The 21,768-nt window shown below is 49.2% G+C and overlaps 1 protein-coding gene across 1 annotated transcript in view; it reads right to left on the bottom strand.

The window, feature by feature from the left end:
• DLGAP2 (DLG associated protein 2) overlaps positions 1 to 21,768 on the bottom strand; it is a 114,314-nt gene that overhangs the window by 35,561 nt on the left and 56,985 nt on the right. The window contains 1 exon segment of the mRNA XM_008708849.2: positions 17,576 to 17,795. Within this exon segment, the coding sequence (XP_008707071.2) occupies positions 17,576 to 17,795 (220 nt within the window).

A 21,768-nucleotide genomic window follows, 5' to 3' on the forward strand; every position in this document is an offset into this window, starting at 1 on the left:
AACCATTTTTGGGGAAAAGGCCTTCTAATATTTGCTTACTCATCTAATGAGATATTTCCTTGGTTCACAGGAAGTTCAGAAGGGACCCGGAGAATATCTGAGCACCCACATTTCTGCTTTACAGACTATGGAATCAGAGGGACAGGAAGGACAGCAAGTGACTTCTTCCCTCTAGCCAATCAGCCCTCTGGCAGACCACCCAAGTTTTACATCCTAAATAGTAAAACTTCGCACGGGAAATTTTTCTCTTCTCTGTTTTAGCTGAATAACAGTGATGTTTAAGACCCGCCCCCTCTCAGCACTGGCCAGCCATCTGGAGAGAGGGAGAGGACGCTGTCGCTCTGTTAGCACATGATTTGTGGTCCTGCGGCAGGGACAGCAGGTGCCGCTGCCGGCTGAGAGACCCAGACACGGCCAGCTCACGTCAGAAGTGTTCTCTTGGTGCTTGAACGCGAATGGAAAAAAGCCCTTGAACAAATATGATAAAGATGTCTATTTATACAAAGTTTTCTTGGAAATAGCTAACAGTTGATGACCACTTACTAAGTGCGAACACTGTATTATTTTGGACATGGATCACTGCATCTGATCTTCCGGAAATCCTAGGACGTAGAAGCCGGTTGGCAGTGTCCTCAGTCTCACAGTGCACAGAACACTTGGGATCCCTGCAGCCTCGCGGCTGGCGTTTGCGTGATCAGCCAGTGTCATGGCGTCTACCGTGCTGTGGGACCTGCTCAAGGGGAGTGCCCCCTGGGGTGGCCGTCCAGGGCATTAGGTTCCTCGAGACAGCCGGGATGGCTAGCTAAGGCCCCAGGGAAAGTTCTGGTGGAATGTTGGAGGATTTCCCACCCTCGGGATCTGAGCAACCCACATTTCCACTGAGGGAGACACATGCACGGGGAGGCGGGGGGGGGGGGGGAACGACACATTTTTAAGCCCCTGAAAATACTTATCACTTGTCCATGTATTTCCCTTTGCAATGGCCCCACCATAAATCCAACATACAGATTTAATAGAAATAAATGATACTTACTGTTTTAAGAATAAGAAATACTATGTAAGTTATAGAAACAGATTTAGAAATACACATAAAAACTTCTAGGCACCCAGATACCAGACTTATTCTCACATGTTAGTGTAAGAGTCAAGACGGGATTTGTATTTTAAGGCATGGGAAAGGCACTTAATATACATGTTGAACATACCGACTGTCTCTTAGAGGGGTCCTATGTCCATATGATATGGTCCTCCGTGGGCTTTTGAATGGGACATTTATAGCAGAACAATAAATCACATTCACATTCCTGGTTAACTGAATGCTTTTGAATTTTATAATTTAAAAATTAAGTATCAGCTGTCAGCCTTCAGTAAATCAAAACTGCAGTACATAAACTATTTAAGGTAAATAAAATAATATTGAGACAGAATTTTTGAAAAACTGATGCAAATCAGTGTTTTCACTCATTCATCAGTCTGGTCTTGTGACAAATATTTGTTGGTAGCTATGATCTTGTGGGGTAGAATTGTGTATTCCTAAATGGCTCGTTACAGTTAGAAGCTTGGAACTATAGTTAAGAGAGAATTTAAAATGATCATTTGATCATGTTAATTTGCTGTCAAGAACTAAAATAAACAATTAAAGAAATCATTTAACATATTCATGAAAAATATTCAATTAATCAGCTGGATAGTTTGGAGATAATAATTGTCTTAATTCTGTGTATGGAATACACAATTAGAATATACTCACCAGAGCTAATACTTATTAATTACAGGCATTGTTATGTCATTTTCTATATGCATATCAAGCAAACCGTAAATACAACTGGAAATTGAAAATTTAATTTAGCAATATAATGCTACTGAATTCCCTGCCAACAGAGAAAGGTTTCTAAACAATCACATAAGGTTTATTTAAATATAAGCGATCAAATAAAAATTTTGAAATAAAAATGAAATGATTATTTAACTTAATATCTTAAGGTGTCTGAAGACCGTTTTATTTTTTTTAAATTGAGTTCAGGGATGAACTTTTGGTTTTAAAAGCCCATCATGCATTTATTTTACTGTGTATAAAACACGATGGAAATCGCTGGTGGCTTCCTAATTACAGGGAGAGAGACACCTGTGCCTTCTAATCCAATTACCACCTTAGTTTGGGTTTTGCTTGTGTCCCAGAGATCAGAGCAGTTGGTGAAAGTCACCCCCAAATCCCTGGGGTTCAGGGAAGGAAGCCGCTCAGTAAAGGGCTTTCTTGAGCATATTTGGTGCCAACATACGCCTTTGTGCCATTGAGAAAAGGTTAATTACATGATTTAAGATGGAAGGAGCCATGCATAGAATCCATTTTTGGAAGATTTCTGTAAAATTTGCATTGAATAAAAGTAGTGAGGCCTAAAGGAAACTGTCTCAGGTGGATTAGTTTTTCCTACCTAGAGGCGTATAAAAAGAGTACCTTCCCAGATACACGTGGGGTTGAGCTCATTTGGAAACCCTTTCAGAAGGGACTGCCCAGAGCCCTGGGTCTAAAGGGCTGTCAGCTGGAAACAGGCAGTGGCTGGGTGCTGACACCAGGCACTTCCTGGCCTCCCTCGACCGCATGAGAAAGGCTGCCGTGGTCAACCGCACAGCCACCAACCCCATTTAAATGACCTAACTTCTCAAATATCTCAATATCTAAACATTAACTAAAAATCAGCTCCTGCATAACACCAGCTGAGTTTCCAGGGTCTGACGGTCCTGCGCGGCTACTGGTCCCCGTGCGGACAGCGCGACTAGAGAGCGTCTGCCTCACTGGACGGCCCTGGGCTAGAACATTCCCGCCCTGCACAGTCATGGGAGTACGTATGCACCCATCTGTTCCATAGACGACATAAAGCAAACCAAGCTGGTCATTGGGACTTGGCATTAGGTCTTCAGAGTGTTGGGTTAACAAATCTAGGAGGGAGAATCTGGAGGAACACACTTGATTTGAGATCCACTAGCTTGAATGAGATGAAACTAAGCGCTGGCCCATCTACGTTGTTCCACGGTGTGGAGTCATCTCAAATGCCAACACAGGGATACTTTAAATACATGCCTAGTGGTCCATCCACACCTGGCGGTCTGGACCCCGTTTCTGAATGCAATCCTTACAAGGCATTCACAAGCCCAAAAGGAAATTTAAAAATTAGCATTCCATCGTACAGAGCACAAATACGTAATCAAGGTGAAGTGTATTTCAAACGGCAAACATCACTATTTGAAAGTAAGAGCCACACTTAAACTCGCTGCCCTCTGTTAATTAGAGCTTCAAAGATAATAGCATAAAAGGAATTACAGTGAACAAGTCCGTGAGTGTCGAAATGAGAGCCTGGATGTTGGAGAAACCAAACTTCAAAGGCGAAAGAGTCCATATAAAAGATGAAAGCCATTTTGACACTGAAATTAATGTTAGTCTCAAAACATAAGTGTAAATCAAGCAGGACACAGAAGCCACATCCCACAGCCACGCACACAACGGTTTCCCTCAAGTTACAGAAACCGAAGTGGGCTATCCAAGTTCTGGGGCAGAGTGGATGGGTCGGCAGCAAAGACATCTATCTCGAATGTGTTAATTAGCAAGAAATTATAGTCTAACCGGTATTTAGCATCTTGGAGACGGTAAAATAAAGTGATGACAGCTGTTTCACTGCTCAAGACGCTTTCTGTCTTCGCTTTAAATATTTAAAACTCGCATTACATAATAAGAGCTTGAATTTTCCAAAGAAAACGTGTGTGTATTCAGTTTCACTTGGGACATTTAATGGTGAATGAAGTCTATATTAAAATCATACCAGAATTACATGTTTATTATCAAAATTTGGGGAGGGGGCGAAATTCTCAGACGGTGTTTTGTTTGGCAGTGAAATCATGGATTTTCACATAGATTTTCACACGTGGCACATAGGGAATGTGTGGCCAATGGTCTATGTGAGTTAATGTATCCGCAGACGCGACTTTTTGTTCACGGAAAAGAAAATGATCTTCCACAAAAAGTAAGTCAATATGGCAAATGCTAATTGCAAGGGTAAAAACGGTACCTACCTGCTGACTTATTTACCCTTCCCAATGCTCAGCGTCCAACGATCGCCTCCTAGACCCGCCTACTTCTCCGCATAGTTCGATAAGGAAGTTGCAAGGCCCCACCCCCATGGTAGGGATGGCACCGCCATGACCTCAAGCTGACTGACGGTTAATGGTCGTCGATCCTGACACCAGGGCCAAGCGTTGTGCCTGCTGTGAGTGGTCCGATGGCTGATGTCAGTTGTGCCATGAATCGGAGGTCCCTGGCCGGAGGCTTCTCTGCGAACCTCCCGAGCCTGCTGGAATCGATGAGCAGTAGCGGTGTCATGAGACGAGCAGGAGCGATGCGTGTGGCCGGAGAGCTGGCGGCGCTCCGGGAGCTGAGGGTTGGTGGTGGTGTCTGTCCCGGCAGCACCAGCAGGAGCCGGGGCGGGGGGGAGGCCTCTGCAGGAGGATCCCTGCTCCTGACAACCTCACAGACAAGAAACACGGACAATGCAAGCGTGAGGTTGTCTGTGAGCTCCTGCTCTGTCCTAGTCAATGACACGTCTGCTCCAAATCCCCCGCGGTACCCATGCTCTGGAGGACACCCCAGAGAAGGGCTTAGGGCAGCCCTCCGTCCTGTGCAGGGCAGCGCGTCCTCCATGGGCCCCTGGCGAAGGGCACATGGAGGACAAGTGCCTGCTGAGTCATCTGGGACATGGCCTGGAGACAAGAACAAGCCAGGAGAATGCAATCGTGCCGAGGCGGGAAGTCACCGTGCTCTTCGGAAACTGCTCACAACACTCTGGTCTGCTGGCCAGCTCCCACTGCTGTGTTCTGACGATATCCTTCATTAAAGAAAATACTCTGACCCTGAGTTCTGGAGCTAGAGAAGCAGTGATGCCAGTTGCGTGGTGAACCCAGAGATGTTCTGCAAGGGACCCCGGGCAGGGTTGGTGCGGTGACAGGTGTGTCCTGATGTGTGCGCCTCACCTGTGCCATGCTAGGTATCCTGAACGTCACAGAAAAACCTGTTCTCCTGCCCCTGCCTCCCCGGTGCCTGTGCCTAGCCAGGGTGCAGGCGGCACACCAAACCAAACCAGTTATTAAAATATACGTTATGGGGGCACCTGGGCAGCTCAGTCAGTGAAGCATCTGCCTTCAGCTCAGGTCATGATCCCGGGACCGAGTCCTACATTGGGCTCCCTGCTCAGTGGGGAGTCTGCTTCTCCCTCTGCCTCTGCCGCTCCTCCTGCTTGTGCGCTCTGCCTCTCAAATAAATAAACATTAAAAAATATATATACATTGTGTTCTAAGGGCATAGACATGATGGACTCAAGACAGACTCCAAGCACAACTTCATTAAAGTGTTTGAAAAGCACCACTGTGTGTCTAAAACCCAGCCCACATTTCTGCCTAAATGCAGCGTGTGGTCTAATATTCCATTAGCACTAGGTGAGTCCAATTATTAAAAACACCAAACAGCAGCAGCAACATCTCTAAATGCCACACCTGACCGTTAATGAATGTAAAGCTAGAAACAAGACCAACTTAGTTCTCATAGGAAGAGGGGGAGCATTAGTAGGCATTTGGGGCTGGACGAAATGAGCCCCACCGGCGCTCCGGCCCCGTAGGGAGGGCATCTTTGGGGAGGAGCCGAGCTCCGCATCAGCCCCCCGGAAACGCCACGCCACACTAGCTTAGGAGTTAACCACGCGGGAAACACAAGCTCTCCCGTAGCTAGTCAGGGATCTCTCCGTATTGTGCACCTCGTAGGGGAAGGCTATCCGCCGCCCCCCCACCCCCGCCCCGGGCTGTGCCCGTGTTCCCAGTGAATAGGGACAACAGAGCTACCTGCGGGGTCGCGGGAGGCCAGGACCGCAGGCGGGAGAGCTGTGACCTTGGCAGACCATTTTCAGGAGGAACCATGTGGCCCCTGCCACACGCAGTGGCTCCTGCTGCCTCCACCTTCTGGGGAAGTGTCCCAGCTGGGGTCTCCCAAGTCTACACCCAGGGCTTCACTGCTCTGGGGAGGCGCTGGAGGCCTGACGGGTGGCCCAGGGAGCTGGGTGCCCCATTCCAGCCCTTGAGCCGGGCTGAAAGCTGCTGTTCTTACAGCACCAATGATTCTGTTCCCTCGTGACTTTTCTGGGACCAGTGACGTGGCCGCACTTGTTTGTTCTGGCTTGAGAGCTGCCTGTGAAGACACGTCACGGGAGTGTAATGGGCTCCAGGAGTCTCGGCCGCACGCTCGTGTCCTGGGCTCCTCTGGTGCACCCTGGCTCTTCCGGAGAGAGATGTCGGGGAGGGAAGAGATGGGGTCAGAGTGTTTGCAGGGTCTGCTGACCTCCGTATCCCAGAACACAGACCTCGTGCTGAACGCCTGAGACACCGAACGGCTTTCCTTGTTAGCACTGGTCCCCAAAATACTCAACATGTGATCCCGAGATTATGCTCCGTGCATACTGTCTGGCTCTGGATGCTGGAGACTCCCGGGTGAGTTCAGCTCTCTGCACTTGCCCCAGCATCTCAGGGACTCGGCTCCACGCTCTGTCCTCCAAACCCAAGAAATGCAGATGGGGACCCACCGAGTATCTCTTGAAAAGCACACAGTACCTGCTCCTTGAGTAGCCCCACATGCCAAAGAAATTCATCTTTTTTTAGTACCATTTGCCAGGTCTGTCTTTCAGAAATCCCCTCACAGAGACAATTAAATCTCGGTCTGCACGAAGGAACATGTGGGAACGAGCTCCTGTGTCCTCCCAGTTAAGATCAAGGACCTAAGCTCATGCTGCAAGTATTCAGAAGAGAACGCTGACCACTTTACAAACCATAGGACATTTTGTAAGAACGTTAATACTAATTTCGAGAAGGGATTAAACATTGACTAGCAAGTCTTGGTAGAGAAGTTTTGAACATGATTATTATTTATCGATATGCACATGCGTCTGGAGCTCCTAAACCTATTTCGCGTTCTGCTCCCTCTCCTTGTATGAAGCAGCTCTCCGCTATTTTACAGGTGTTAGGCACGAAAGAGGTATTTGTGGATTGGATTCGGTTGATGGCGTATGATTGATCCAAATGGACGCAAATGAATGACTGACCACAAACCAGTACACTGATAAGAAAACGCCCGGCTTCTATTACGGAAGGAGACAGTTTAAAGAACCAGAAGTGTGAGCTTGCAGGGTCACCTCCCGGGAGCTCAGCGGACCAGCGGTCGCCTCCACCAACGATGAGCTTTCTGTTGCTTCAGCTAATCAATCTTCTCCTTCTTACGTATCCTACTTATACTCACGATAACATCTGATGCGATCTGTCGTTTCACGCCTCCTTATCTCTTTCCTCCCTGGCATCCGAAAAATAACAAACAGATCAACAGAGGGATAAATACGACCCGTGATCAATCCACTGAGATTTTCCAGCCTTTCCTTTCATTTCTTATGTTCAAAAAATGCAGCATCTTAATGGCTGTGTTAGGGTGAAATAAAGCCCATCCAACGATATATTTTAAAGAGGAATGCTTTACACATATGAATAATACATGTTTTCTACATTCTGCATAACGATTTCCTTACCACGTGTTACTGCCACCTGTCTGTCATGTGAAAGTATCAGCAGACATACGAATCTCATAGTCCACGTCCCTAAACCACAAACCAGCTCACCGTGATTGAGTGTGTGTGTGTGTGTGTGTGTGTGTATGTGTGTGAGTGTGTGTGTATGTGTAGCATTTTTGGTGTCTGAACAGTAGTTGAAAGATTAAGCTCCGAGTAATCAACCTCACTCAACCTTTTTCTCCAAACGCGGGACCATTTAATGGCCAAACTCACTCCCAGTAGCTTAATCCTGCTCCTGAAAATAAACAATCAATAGCAACTCACTGAAAGTCTGAGTTTTGAGTAGCTCTGGTATCTTCGTGAAGGCAGAAGGAAGGTAGTAGTGGAATTTATTCTTCACTTACAGAAATAGTTTTGAGATACGTGTGTTTCACTTTGGCTGTCTTGAATTTTAGAGAAATGCAGTTTCCTTACCTATGAAGAGAATGAGAATTCAACTGTGAAGGGCCACAGGCAATGATTCTGTACTTAGTGGACCACGGAGAGCCTCTTCTCAGAAGCGTACACAGACGTCGTCCGAGGAATGACAACGACAACCCGGGTAGACCTCCGCACCAGGTCCACACTGCAGGTTAAGTCATTAGGGTGTTACTTGCACGTTTTTTTCCTACAGTCCTTCCAATCGCAAGCCAGCTCTGGGGTTCCCCTTCTTGAAGGTTTCGTTGGGGGAAGTCAACTTCAGGGTAACGTTGGCTGGACCTTTGTGACAGCCTGAACTCGACAGAGAGAGTGCCCGGGGGTCCAGGTGCGGCGGGATGAGAGCAGAGCTTGAAGAGGACAGCGGTGGGAGCCAGGGACAGGGGTCTGTGGGCCTCGGGGAGCTGCAGCCCTGATGAGGCCCCCATGAGGCCAGGAGACCTGGGGGGCCCTGCAAAAGGGATGTGGAGATCTTGGGCAGCTGGCGTCAGGTTTCCGGGGGCCTTGCTGCCATGTGGGGTGCTGGCATTGCCAAGCTCTGGGCTCACCTCAAAATGACTGAGGCTGAGTCTTCTGGTGGCAGGAGGGTGAGGCGCTCAGAACTGGGATGGAATTGATTTAAGAAACTAAACTACTGTATTCTGTCTCGCAGGTCCATGTTGTAGATGGTCGGATCAGGTGTCCTGTGGGACGTCTAAAGAAAGCAGTGGGTGCTCGTGAACTGGGACTGCCCACAGAGAAATCGAAAAGAAGAAAAGCCCAACTGGGTAGTAGCCAAGCGCAGGTGGAGTTTAAATATTGAATTTAAAATATTAAGTCAGTGCAAACTGTTCATGTAAATGGATTTAAATATTTTATAAACCATAGATTCTCAAGTCAATTATTCACGCGTTCAGCAAATATTTATGGAGTCCTGTGCCACGTCAGGGTAGATGAAGCAATCGGGGAACCTAAATTCATCTGGAGTGTACCCCCGAGCGCCCTGAGCACGGTCATGACCTTCGGTCGATCCTATGAAGTATATTATCTCAAGATAAATGATGTCCTGTCACTTCAGGTTTGTGACTGCTTCATGCGGGACGTCCCAGCTTGTCAGCACCAGTGCTGTTTGGTAATAATCATGGTGTTTGTGGTTTCCAGCTGGTTTCATTGGAGCTGGTGGGTTCAGACTGGTCATGTAGCTGGAGACGTCTCTGTGACCAGTTCGCCACGAAGGACCGCCACCATGAACAAGCCGTGGGCTTCCCCATACCACATCCTTGTTGCCACACTGCTGGTAACCTGAGACCCGGGAATGAGGTATGTTCTGTGGGACCGGCAGTGCCCAACCCTTTGGAGACATACCGTTGGAGACCAGTTTGGAGACACAACGTTACCCTGCTGTTGTGTGTCCCCAGCCATGAATAAAGCTAGTCCAGGAGCACAATCCTGTCCTTCCTACAAGTCCTTCCAGCCACAAGACACGTAAGGTGATTCACATGTGATGAATTCAAGCCCCTTCTAAGTGTGGACGTTGTTCTGGATGTTTCTGATCGCATGTTTGACTGCTCCTAGCAGGTGCCTGTTCTCAAGGCCCTCACATTCCAGTAGAGGAAGACAATACACAAGTAAAAACTAAAATAGCTTCTGATATTGATTATCTGTGAGATACCGAACACTGCATGTACCTGACCTCGTTGTTATAGGCAGAGAAATCTCATTATGATGCCTGCCGGCGGGAAGCGTGTGTTCCTAACCCTTCCCGTGCACTATGGACCCCTCAGCAGTTTGGTGGAGCCTACAACTTCCTCCTCAAAATAATGTTTTAACCATAAAAAATAAAATACAGACGATTAAAAAACTTACATTGAACTATGGTTATCAAAATGTTAAACATTTTTGTGACACAGATGCGTGTATTAATGCTGCAAACGATAAGGTCCGACAGCAGGACTAATAACCACTGTCGTTTCCAAGCCTGATGCACTTCGGGGATGTTCTGAAACAGTGTCAAGAACCGAGTGGCCGTCGCTGTCTTGAGTTCCGTACTTGATGGCGTCACAGACGCTGCCACTGTTAATGCGCTCCGTGGCCTGCATCCGTAACCGAAGGAATTCTTACAGTTAGAAGTTAGTAAAAATAAAGATCCACTTTTTAACCCATCAGCATTCATGCAGTCCTGACTCTTGAATATATTAGGGACCCCTGGACTTCAGGTTGGGACCTCAATTCCAGAGCAGGTGACCTCTGCCGAGAGATTGTCTGCTTTCCTCATTATAGTTTCCTGTAGGGCGTGAGCTGTGGACGCATCTGCGAGAGCCTTATACCTGGAGCCACGAGCTCTAACCCCGCAGATCTCCGCGGCGGCCCTGACAGCCCACGCTGGGATGAGCGCCAAGCCCTCGGGCTGTGTGACTGCTGAGTCGCGGGTCCCCTGCTGCTGATCACTTCTGGGTCACCTCTGAAGTCTGACTTCTCCTTCCCTTCTCTGTGGGGCTTTTTCAGGCTCACCGTGGTTCTCCTTTCCAAAACTGAGTTTCCAGAGTGTCGTCTGCCTTCTGGCTCCATTCACTTCTGACAGGCCCGGTGGACCCGTCCCTCTCCCATGGCACGTGTCCTGGTGGCCGGGACTCGATCTCAGGCCCCGGTGGGGGCAGTCAGTCTGGATTTTCCTTTCTGATGTCCACGGCCTAGGGGAGGGTGCGGGCTATGGGAGGTAAGAAGTCTGCTGCCTGGGTCTGAGCCGCAGCCATGCTTCCCCACAGGGAAGTTCCCGGGCAGCAAAATGCTGATTTCCCAATTTGAAGAGTCAGGTAGGATGAATTCCCTCCTACCCATGGGAGGGTCGGCTTTGTGTTCTAGTCAGGCCCTCAACTGATTGGACATGGACCACCCAGATGAGGGAGGGCAGTCTGCTTTCTCAGTCCTACGGATTCAAACGTTCACTCAGCAGAAAGAAACCAAATGCTCGCAGAAACACCCAGAATAGTATTTGACTAAATATCTGGCCCAGTCAGGCTGACACACAAAGTCAACCATCCCAGATGAGATTTTCCAACATTCCTCAGGATGACAATGCTTTCGTCCTCCACGGCCAGCGAGAGCAGAAGCCCACCAGCCACTTCCAACACAACGGGAAGGACGTGTGGGTAGCAAGAAGTCTAATTCTCTTCCACTTATGTGCCATGCTTCAAAGGATAATTCTTATAAAAGCCTAATTCTCCAGAATCTAGAAATTGCTAACTAGAAACCATTTTTGTGTAAGTCCAAAATTGTCATATTAAATTGTCTTAAGTGTATCTTGGAACCCAGAAGCAAAGAATGAAAATTTGAAGTTACAAAAGTAACAAATGAATTATAATTTTTAAGTGCATTTTAAAGATGACGTATGTGAAATGATTAAGTCTGGATAATCAATAAACTGAAACATATATACAGGACTTTATGGTCACATTCCTCTCATTTCCAATGTGAGGTTTTTTTTTTTTTTTTTAAAGATTTTTATTTATTTATTTGAGAGAAAGAAAAACAGAGAGAATGAGTGGCAGGAGGGGCAGAGGGAGAAGCAGACTCTGCTGAGCAAGATGCCTAATGCAGGGCTGGATCCCAGGACCCTGGGATCATGACCGGAGCCAAAGGCAGATGCTTAATGACTGAGCCACCCAGGCGCCCCACCAATGTGAGTTTATATCACTGTAAAGAAAGAAAACTAAAAACTCACTTTGGGTGATCTGATTTAAAAGCATTGTTACAGGATTTTTTTTTTTTCCTGAGAGAGCAAAAGTATTTTCTTTTCAATGTTCTCAGGATATTTTACAATAATATGAATTTAAATAACTTGTTTTAATGTAATACTTTTTAAACTAACACATAAGGACTAAAAGCCATAATATCAATGCTTTCAAAACATATATAAAGATAATGTAAATACATGAAATAGTAAATCTAACTGTAGCCTCATTTTCTGGGCATCTAATATCTGTACATCTTTAAAAGAAATGAAAATTAGGATTTGTTTTAATAAATAATTTTTTCTATTGAAACTTGTCTGATCAGGGAGTAGGGACTAATGAATTATTTTTTTCAAAGATTTTATTTATTTGGCACAGAGAGAGAAAGCACAAGTAGGGGGAGTGGAGGGAGAAGGAGAAGCAGACTCCCACTGAGTAGATGTGGGGCTCGATCCCAGGACCCTGAGATCATGACCTGAGTGGAAGGCAGAGGCTTCACTGACTGAGCCACCCAGGAGCCCCAGGACTAATGAATTTACGTTGGCACCTAAACTGATTAGAAGAAGAAGGAATCACAGAAGCCTTCCTAGAAGAAATGATTTCTGAGTTGCAGCTTAAGGCATAGCTAAAAATTACATACAGAAACGCAGGAAAGCGAATTCTGGGCTGCTCAGGGCGTATGCAAAAGCAATGAGAGGGTCTCCAGAGAGTGGGCACGAGTATGGGCTCTCAGGGCAGCTGGGGGGCGAGCTTGGGTCAGGTCACCCAGGGTTATCATCCTTGCAGGGGACGGAGCCTTTGCTCACTGGTAACAGGAAACTGAGAGAGGGTGCCAGGAGAACATATTGGGGCCGGGCTATATTTTTAATTATATTTAACTCCATTCTATTTATTTGGGGGGGGGGCTATATTTTTGGAAAGAAAATCAGAGGAGTGTGGAGGGTGGGGTGAAGACAGGATGAGAAGTCCAGCCGGGGGGCCAGTCGGAAGGCTGAGCAGAGGTCCAGGGGGCATGCCACGGGCGTGCGTTGGGTGAGCAGTGGAAGGCATGGGCTGGTCGCCGGGGCGTGGGAGGCGACGTCCACGTTTGGGGGGCCTCTGCGGTACCTCGCGGTCTGCTGGAATGATTCACTGATTCATCGACTCATTTAGGCATGCAGGCGTGGGTTTATTTGTTTACTCACTGGTTATTTAGATTACAGGCGCCTAAGTGACCAGCGACAGTCACTAGCTTCTCCCACAATGATGGGCCAGAATTTCCTGTGTGTGTCTCCGACTGAGCCGCCGAGAACCCACGTCCTCCAGTCACGCCCATATCTCAAGTAGGAGATGGGGGGTAGGGTCAGCCGCACACAGTCGTAAAGTGTAGGGATCCTGGACTGTGAGGCTGGGGGCTGGGGGTCTCGTCTCCGTCCTACTGAGACTCAGCACTTTGACAAGTTCGGTGATGGAACAGACATAGAGCCCACGAATGGGGGTCGCTTACTCTGGGGTCCCACCCAGTTAAGTGCACGGGGGCGTGTTTCTGGGGGGGGGGGCGAGGATTGCTTGAACACAGGTGCTCTAGGAGGAGAGGGCACGTTGCAATCTCAGGCTCCAGCACTACCTGCCGGTAAAGGTAGGGCCCCTCCTCTGTGTTCAGCTAAATGTCTGCACAGTTTCCCTCCCCGGGCCTGAGGGCGGAGGCTGTCTTTCACTTGTTTATCCGGAAGGTCAAGAGCACAACGTGGATACAGTGATAGATGATTCTCTGTTGCCCACGGAAATCAGGCAATTCCCATCACACAGATGACGTCCACCTTTTCAATGTCCAGCCTGCGTATCTTGACTTCTTCCGAAACGCAAGTCCACACGCAAAGCAGAAGCCCCAGTAAGACTCTGCAGAGACACTGTCTGACCTCCAAAGGGCTTAGTGCCGCAGTCGGCCTCATAAAGGAGGCGAACGTCCTCGTGCTCAGTGCTTGCCCCTGAACTTCAGATGCCACAGATTCCTGTGGCCACGCGGTCAGAGACCTGCCTTTGGCAGGAAGTCTGTCTGATCCTGGGGGAGCGGAGAGGAGAGCCTCCACGTCACCTTGCCACAGCTGAGGGCTTCTCACCAGACCCCTGTCCGGCAGTCTCCACGGGGTTTGGTTTCCTGTCAGCTGGAGGGGTTTGGGTTCATGACAAGGACAGCTTCACATGCCCAGCAGGGCGATGGGTTCCCCATGCTTCTGTTGGACCCAGAGGACATGGACATCTACTCCAGGCTCGGTGTCCGAGAAGACCTCATCCCTGCATCCCTTCCTCCAGGCACTCAGCCAGTCTTTACTACAGTCTTCACTATTGTAACTACGTAACGATCCTATGACGGTAGACAGAAGAATGCCCACACCCCAGCTGCTCACATTCTCATCTCTGGACACTGTGTCACCTTTCATGGCAGAAGGCACTTTGCAAGTGAGATTAGGTTCAGGATTTGGAGATGGGAGCCATCCCTGGGGTGAGCGGGGGCCCGATGTCATCCCAGAGTCAGCGAAGGGGGTGTGGGGACGGAAATGGACCGAGTCGTGCCCGGGGGCTCTGGAGGGCAGTCGAAACCTAGAGGCCCGAGGCGCTCCTGGAAACTGGAATTATGATGTACCCCTGAGGGACAAGTTACTATTGAACTATAAACAATGAAATAAAAACAAATTTATGGCTGTTTCCTCTGTCATGTTTTGTATGGATTTTCCCTTTGTTTTAATGACTTCTAGAATCAGTTGTGACATTTGTTGAAAAAACTTTTGACCCAGAGAAAAATCATTATAATCTAATTTTATAGCATTTTCTCCACAGTATCAATAACATTCTCTCCCTAGAAAGATCGGCTGAAATGCATATTTAGACAAGTAAATCTCTCTGATAAATCATTTCACAGACGAGAAAGAACCCGTGTGTGAAATGGAAGTTAGAGGTTTTCAAAACCACTCCACTGAAGGAGAGGACACTAATCAGTACGCAGTGGTTCTCCTAACGGAAGACACAGTGCAGGACGGATGTCCGTGGTGGGGGTCGCCCCGCGAGCGTGCGTGCGGGCCCCACGGCAGCTCCCTGCCCAGCTGTGCAGGAGACTGTTCTGGTCCAGTCTCCACGTGCCCTTCAGGGTTAAGCTCAGCTGACCCCCCGCCCCCCGTCCCCTCCAAACAAGCAACACACGCCGGCAGCTCGACCTGTCGGTGTTTAAAACAGAAAGCCTTCCATGTGTCTACTGGATACGTCATTATTACTAGGTGCATATTAAAATTACATGTTTGCATTTGTTCAAGGGGAGACAACCTAATTACACCAACTTCTACTTTTCAAGTATGCAAAAAGAAACATTTAAATAAATCTTAGGCTTCCAAGTAATTGCTGTGAATTAATTTGAAAATAGTGTTTTTTTTGGAATTATTTTCAAGAGATAGTTGTAGAACCATAAAAGAAAATCAATTTGTCGAAATAATCCCCCTCTCTTCACACACACGTACACACCTACCCACGGAGGATAGCTATTAGAAGTGAACGTTGGGGTACGGTCTTCTGAACAGGTTGGTACAAAATGATTGATGTCCCATTTTGCCTCCCTGACAGGAAGCCCTGAGTCCAACTGGAAGGTCAGTGGGTATTTACATCCTGTGTAGTTGGACAGTTTCTCCCCTCTACCTTCATTCTTGTGTGTTTTTTCAGATAGGGGCTTTTCATTTCTTAGGTATTTTTCTCAATCTTATTAAATTGACAATTGTTGCAGGCCCTCCCAATTCTATGGAGAGAAGGATGATAAATCCGCGGAACGCTTGGGGTAAAGCAGGAAACGGAAGAATGAGCACATCCTCTGCACTCCCCTTTCTTCAAAAGGCATTTTGTGCTAGAAATCTCCCCTAGCGGTTTTTGTTTCTTCTGTTAATCCAGTTCTCAGACCCTTCCCTGACCGGGGCACGACCCCCATGCCCTCAGCCTGGAGGGAATCGTGACTCCGTAACCTGGCCAAGATCCAGGAGAAATGCTGAATAGAAGCATGCTTTGTGATTTATCTGGTGCATACATCTTGGGAGCACAACAATGTACTTGGGAAAATGATACGTACATAAATTAGAATTTTAGTCTAAGTTCTGCACTGGTTCTCGCATTATCTCTATGAAAACAGTTTTCTTTTTATTCTCTCCATAATGAAAGCTCTAAACACAATAAAGTCATTTTCTACTAGGTAATTATTGTTTCAAAGCCTTTCCGAAGATCATGAAAGTGCTTAATTGTCACTTGCTCATAAGAGACATTCAACAAATATTGGCGAAGGTATCAGCAAAGATCTCTGAAAGTGTGTTTTTTAAAATGCAACGGTTGTAAAGCTCGCTACTTCCCTAAATTTTTAATCTGGTCATTTTCCACAAAGGGCAGAGTGGGAGAGGTGATCCATGACTCTGCTGAGGGGAGTCAGGGACTTCCTGAGAGCTGGGCCACGTGGGAGGAGGGCCAGAGGCTCAGCCCCGCCGCCCACAAAGCCCGCCGTGGTGATGCCTCGGTAACAGTCACAGCCCTGCCCATGTCCACTGAGCACATCCGTGGCTCCACCCTCTCCACTGCCAGGGAGCCGTGTGGTGGGAACACAGCACCCATGGTCCAGTGGGCTTCTTCTGAACACCCCAAGGCTTCACTGTCAAGACATGTCACCAATCCCCCACATGGGTGCCACAGAGCCACACAAAAAGATTGCCGAGGACCCACAGGCCCTTGAAAACGAATCTCTAGGCTTCCTGGATAAGTTATTCATAGCGATTGCTTCTTTTGAACACTGAGAGAACGTTAACAAGCCTGCCGTCTTGGAGGGCTGGAATCCCGGGATGAGCCTGAATGCAGGTCACCCTCTCCCATCTCCAGGCTCTCCCACCACACATTTTCCTCCAGGCTTCCTGTTGCTGATGGGGCGGTGAGACCCCCTTCCTGAGCTTCCCATCCCACCCCCCACTCCGGTCCCGTGCTTGTTCGCCCGGCAATATCCTCGCTATTTCCTCAGACTGGTCCCTTCCCTGCTCCGACGTGCCGGCCACTTCCCCATCTGCCAGGAGCAGGGACCTCGCTCCTCAGCGCGGCTGGTTTCTGAGTGTCTCTGCTTGGCCTTTGTACCAAGCCCGGGGAGCGTTTATTGCTGTGATGTTTTATGGTTTCTCCAGGCCATGTATATTCATTGTGTTACATAAACAGCACAGAGCAGTGAGCTCTCATGCACTAATACTCAGTTTAGGTGGTAAATTTTCAAAGGGGTGGATGTGGTTTTCCATAAGAATGCAAGCAAACTGTGGCACTGAACCCGCAGAGCCCAAAAGGAGCATTAGTGAATCTGCATGAACAATGGATTTGCTCTGAGCAATGAGTCGTGTTTATGGATCTGCCCGGCACGCAGTGGACGCTCAGACTGGACGTGGAGAGGAGGGGCCCGGGAGTTGGGGCACGTCCCCTCAGGTTTGACTGCAAGCTAGCGAACTTTGGTATTTAAAGCACAATCACTGTCCAAATGTCAGCGCTTAAACTTGTTTCCTATAGAAAACTACAGAAGTTACGCTGGATTATTCTAAAGAATCTTGATACCAAGAGATCGCATCCTAAGAAAAAGAAAGGTCAGCTATGAAAGAAATGTGTCAAAACCCCATTGCAAATATGACGATGTGATAAGTGCCATTTGGCAAATGTACCAAACGTTTGGAGAGTGTATTTCACCTGCAGTGAAGAAGCGTGTGCTCCTCTGGGAGGAGACTCCACGCTCGCCTGCACGTATCTCGCTAGGAAGGTCAGAAAAGGCGCCTTTACCTGCTGTGGATCTGATGGTGGAGGCGGTGTTGGAGGGCGTCATGGCCGGAATACATTCATCATCCTGGGAGTAGCCGGCTTGGATGGCTCGAAGGTAACTGTGGCTCCTCGTTCGGAAACATCCGGGGAGGTCCAGGGCGTCCATGGCCTGGGATTCGACTTCGCTAAAGACGGACTCACACACCGACTCGAACTGCCCGTTCATCTCTGCCTCGCTCATCTGGAAAAACAACACGCAGTCGGTGGCGAAACCTGGTCATGTGACCGTGGCCATGTCACCAAAGAACAAGAGAGAACAAAATTCACCCTCACCCTCATACGCTGTCTTTCTAGAGGTGTTCATTTGAGTTTGGCTTGGGGATCTGTTAGGCCTAAGGCATGTCTTCCTGGGTTATTTCTTACCAAACACTAGGAAAAATCATCAATCCCAAGATGCTCCTGAAATTCTGTGCAGCCCGCAGAAAGCCTGACAGGGTGGCGGCCAGGACCGCTAGGTTTGGGAGACGCTGTGTGTGTACAAGGTCAGCATTCAGACGCCAGACCCTGTCTGTGCTGTTCCCAGAGCCTCTGTCACCTTTCCAGGCTGCTCACAGCGGCCGGCTCTAGGTGTGGAGGCCACATACACAAACACACGTTCAGTCTGCTTCTGTGCGTCGTCACGGAAACCCACCACACATCTGGCTGGCGGGGTTTCTGTCCATGTCAACAGGCGTCACCCCGTGCGTCCCAGCTCTGTTGCTGTTTGGCCCGGGACAGAAGCAGACTTGCCTCCTTTGATCGTTTAGCACGGAAAGGAATTACTTGTAAGCCTGCAATTTAATTTCCAGGTATAGAGTCACCCTGGGAACCTAAAAGTTCCAAATGTATTAAAATAAATCTCAAGGCTTTGGACAGGGATGGGATTGTGAGCACACATGCGCGTGACCGCCGGGCTGGCTGGAGGGCCTTCGTGTGGGGTCGATGACTCTGGCCGGGGACATGTTACCTGAGGTTCCCAAGGGGTGATACTCATGCATTTCCCATGAGCCAAACCCAGTGTTTTTAAAAGGGAATCCGGGGAAGTGAAATGTAGTGTCAAAGCCAGCTTGGACAGAATGGGGTGGGAGGAGAGATGAAAATTTCAGGAACGAGAAGCTGAAAGTGATCAGCTGAGGACCGGAGGCTCACGGGGTGATGGGCAGAGGTCCGCGGGGTGAGGCTGTGAGGGTGAGTGCAGGTTCTGCACGAAGGGAGGAGGCGCAGGGCAGAGGGAGCACCTCCTGTGGTGCTCCAGATCGTCCTCCGTCCCAGCCCTCCTGCCCTGGGCTTTCGGAGGAGCCCAGGCCGGACCCTGAGACCTCGTCCCACTTCCCAGGTGGCTTCTCCCTGCCAAGCCCACCCTGCTGCGATGGAGCCCGGTAGTGACAGGTCCCCGCCACATTCCTGCTCTGGCTGCATCCACATCCGAATGTGTCACCCACAGCCTCCTCCACACCCCGGTGACGCTGACCGACAGATACAGACAAGTATGTTTTGACACACCAGATTTGTCATTTTCCTCTGATTGTTCACAGAGTAAAAGCAAGTGAAAGAATCTGATCTCCCCTCTAATAGGAAAACAAACATGATTTTTTCTAAAATCTCTACTTGCAGACCTGAATGTGGCCTTCTCTGGGGTCACCCGGGTTTCTGACACGCTAGAATAATGGCTCCTTTCACTCGGCAAATCTGAGGGTGCCAACCCTGGTCTCTGGTGGTAGAAACGTTGGAGGATGGTGCCCAGCGCCACAAGGACCCACAGCATAAGGGGGAGAATCTCTGGGCTGTGCCAGCAGAAAGGATCAGAGGGAAATTACAGGTGAGAGCGTCAGTCTAAACGGGTCACGGGTTCCTGAAGTTGGAGAGGGACAGATAAACCACAAAACCACGGCACTCCCATCAGGAGCCTCAGCTCCCTGGAGAGCGGGACACATCACAAGCACACATGCTGGTTTGAAACACAGCATTTTTGATGACAAATTTCTTTCACTCCAAGTTTTCCCATATGGGGAATTCCAACAAAAAGCCTCAGATCATTTCATGTCATTTATGTCAAAGATCCATATTACACAGCCTGAAAAGGCCAAAATCTGCATGATGCGGCTTGCGACTGGGTGCAGGATTTAGTGGAAACCCTGCTCAAACCCACTCTCTCCTTGAAGGGGAGAACCATTAAACATACCCTTGCATTTTACAAACAAAAGACTGAAATTTCGCTAAGGACCACTTGTAGCTGGTACTTACAGCGACAGAAACACATCGGTGAGTTTCTAGAAACGAAGGTGTCTTGTTTCTCCCAAAGCAAATAACAAGTAGTCAAGAAGAATCTCAAATTTGGGTCCAGCGAGGAACCGAAATGACCTGCTCTCTGAGAGCTGATGTGTTCACCGAGCCCAAGGAAGATTTGGAAACGTGGATATAATTTTACATGGGGACTCAAACCATGGCTCAGTCCCCGGAAATTGCAAGAGGATGTTAAGCCAATGGCATCAAAGTTATGGCAACCATCCGTGTCCTCTGAAGCTTCCTCGGTCTTCTTTTGTGAACTGTAAACTCAGAAACGCAGTTTGACCTGCTTCGGGACAATGTGGGCACCACGGAACCGACACAGGTAACGTTGGGAAAATTGGGGGGGGTGACAGGGTGGCTGTCCTGTGCGTAGCGGAGGTCGCAACAGGTGGCGCTCCACAGCAGGCATGGTGGGGCATGGCCGTGGAGACCCGGACCTGGTGTATGGCTGGTGGGATGCAGGCTGGCGTGGCCGCTGTGGAAAGAGTATGGCAGGTCCTCAAGAAATTAAAAGAACTACTGCAGGACCCAGCCACGTCTGGGTATCGACCCATAAGAACTAAGCGGGACGAGAACAGCTGTTTGCAGACCCACGTTCACTTGGTGGACTATTACTCAGCCCTGCCCACGGAGGAGCGTCCGACACCTGCTCTGGTGGGGCGGGGCCTGGAGGGCAGGATGCCGAGGGAAAGAAGCCAGTCAGACAAGGAAAGACACTGTGCGATTCCACTCGTGTGCGGTCCCTGGAGGAACCATTCCGCAGACACCAAGACGGTGGTGCCAGGGGCTGGGGGCAGGAGGCTCATGTTCCGTGGGGACAGAGTTGGAGTTCTGCCAGAGTTCTGGCGACAGACTGGGCGGGGGGAAACGCCTGCACAGCACTGTCAGTGTCTTGAACACCACTGACCTGCTAACTTAAAAATGGTTAAGGGGGGAAATTTTATTATGGATATATTACCACAATGTTTTTTAAAAAGGATGCATGACAGAAGGAGGCTGTGGTCATGCCAGAAGAGCTTTTCAAAGAGAAAGAGAAAGAAGGGGACCATGAGACAGCGGGCATGGTCAGAAGCTACGGGAAGGCAAATGTCTTCCCTCAGCCAGGACGCAGAGGGTCCCCCCCTCCACGCACCTCCAGACCCCAGCACCATACCCCCGGCTCCAGGAAACAGGGCGGGTTGTCAGAATTAGCCCAACCGTGGATGAATGGAAACGACGTAAATGCAGAGACTCAGCCCCGGTGACCTCAGGAGGCTGGGCTGGCTGAGCTGGGAGCTGTCCCAAGGGCGAGACCAGCAAGGAGACAGAGCACGGCGTTCCGCACTGGCTGGAGGCCGCGTCCTGGGCGTCTGCAGACGCTGCTGGAACGATACGGCGATTCCACTAATGCTCCGGGCGCCTTTGCTCCACAGCAGCTCGGCCACGCCTCCCCAGGGACCCCGTGTGTGTGCCTTCTGTCCAGAGCCCCCACCTCCTTCCCACAGAGAGGAGCCAAGGGGAGGTCCGGGGACCTAGCCCTGCCTGCCCCTTCATACCCTGGGAATAAGTAAGGCTCTCATTGCAGCTTGCCCGGGGAGGGCTAGAGCTCATAAGGAGTGTCTGACCCCAGCAATGCCAGTACGTGTGAGCAGCTGGCGTCTGCGTGGTTCTGTGACCCCTCTAGAGTGGGACACAGGCCCTCCACACGTGGGGTGTGGGAATGTGACAAGGTGACACACGGAAGGACGCTGCTCGGTGTGGTGGAGATGGAGGGGACAGGAGGGTGGCTGGGGTGCTATCTGCTCATCTCTGTGGGCGACTGTCGGATGTGACAGGCACAGACAGGAATCTCTGCTCTGCTCTGGCTGTCAGGTGACCGTCTTGAGACTCGGTTCCTCCCTTGCTGC

Source organism: Ursus maritimus, unplaced genomic scaffold (assembly GCF_017311325.1).
Source record: "Ursus maritimus isolate PB19 unplaced genomic scaffold, ASM1731132v1 scaffold_28, whole genome shotgun sequence".
NCBI classification, from domain to species: domain Eukaryota; kingdom Metazoa; phylum Chordata; class Mammalia; order Carnivora; family Ursidae; genus Ursus; species Ursus maritimus.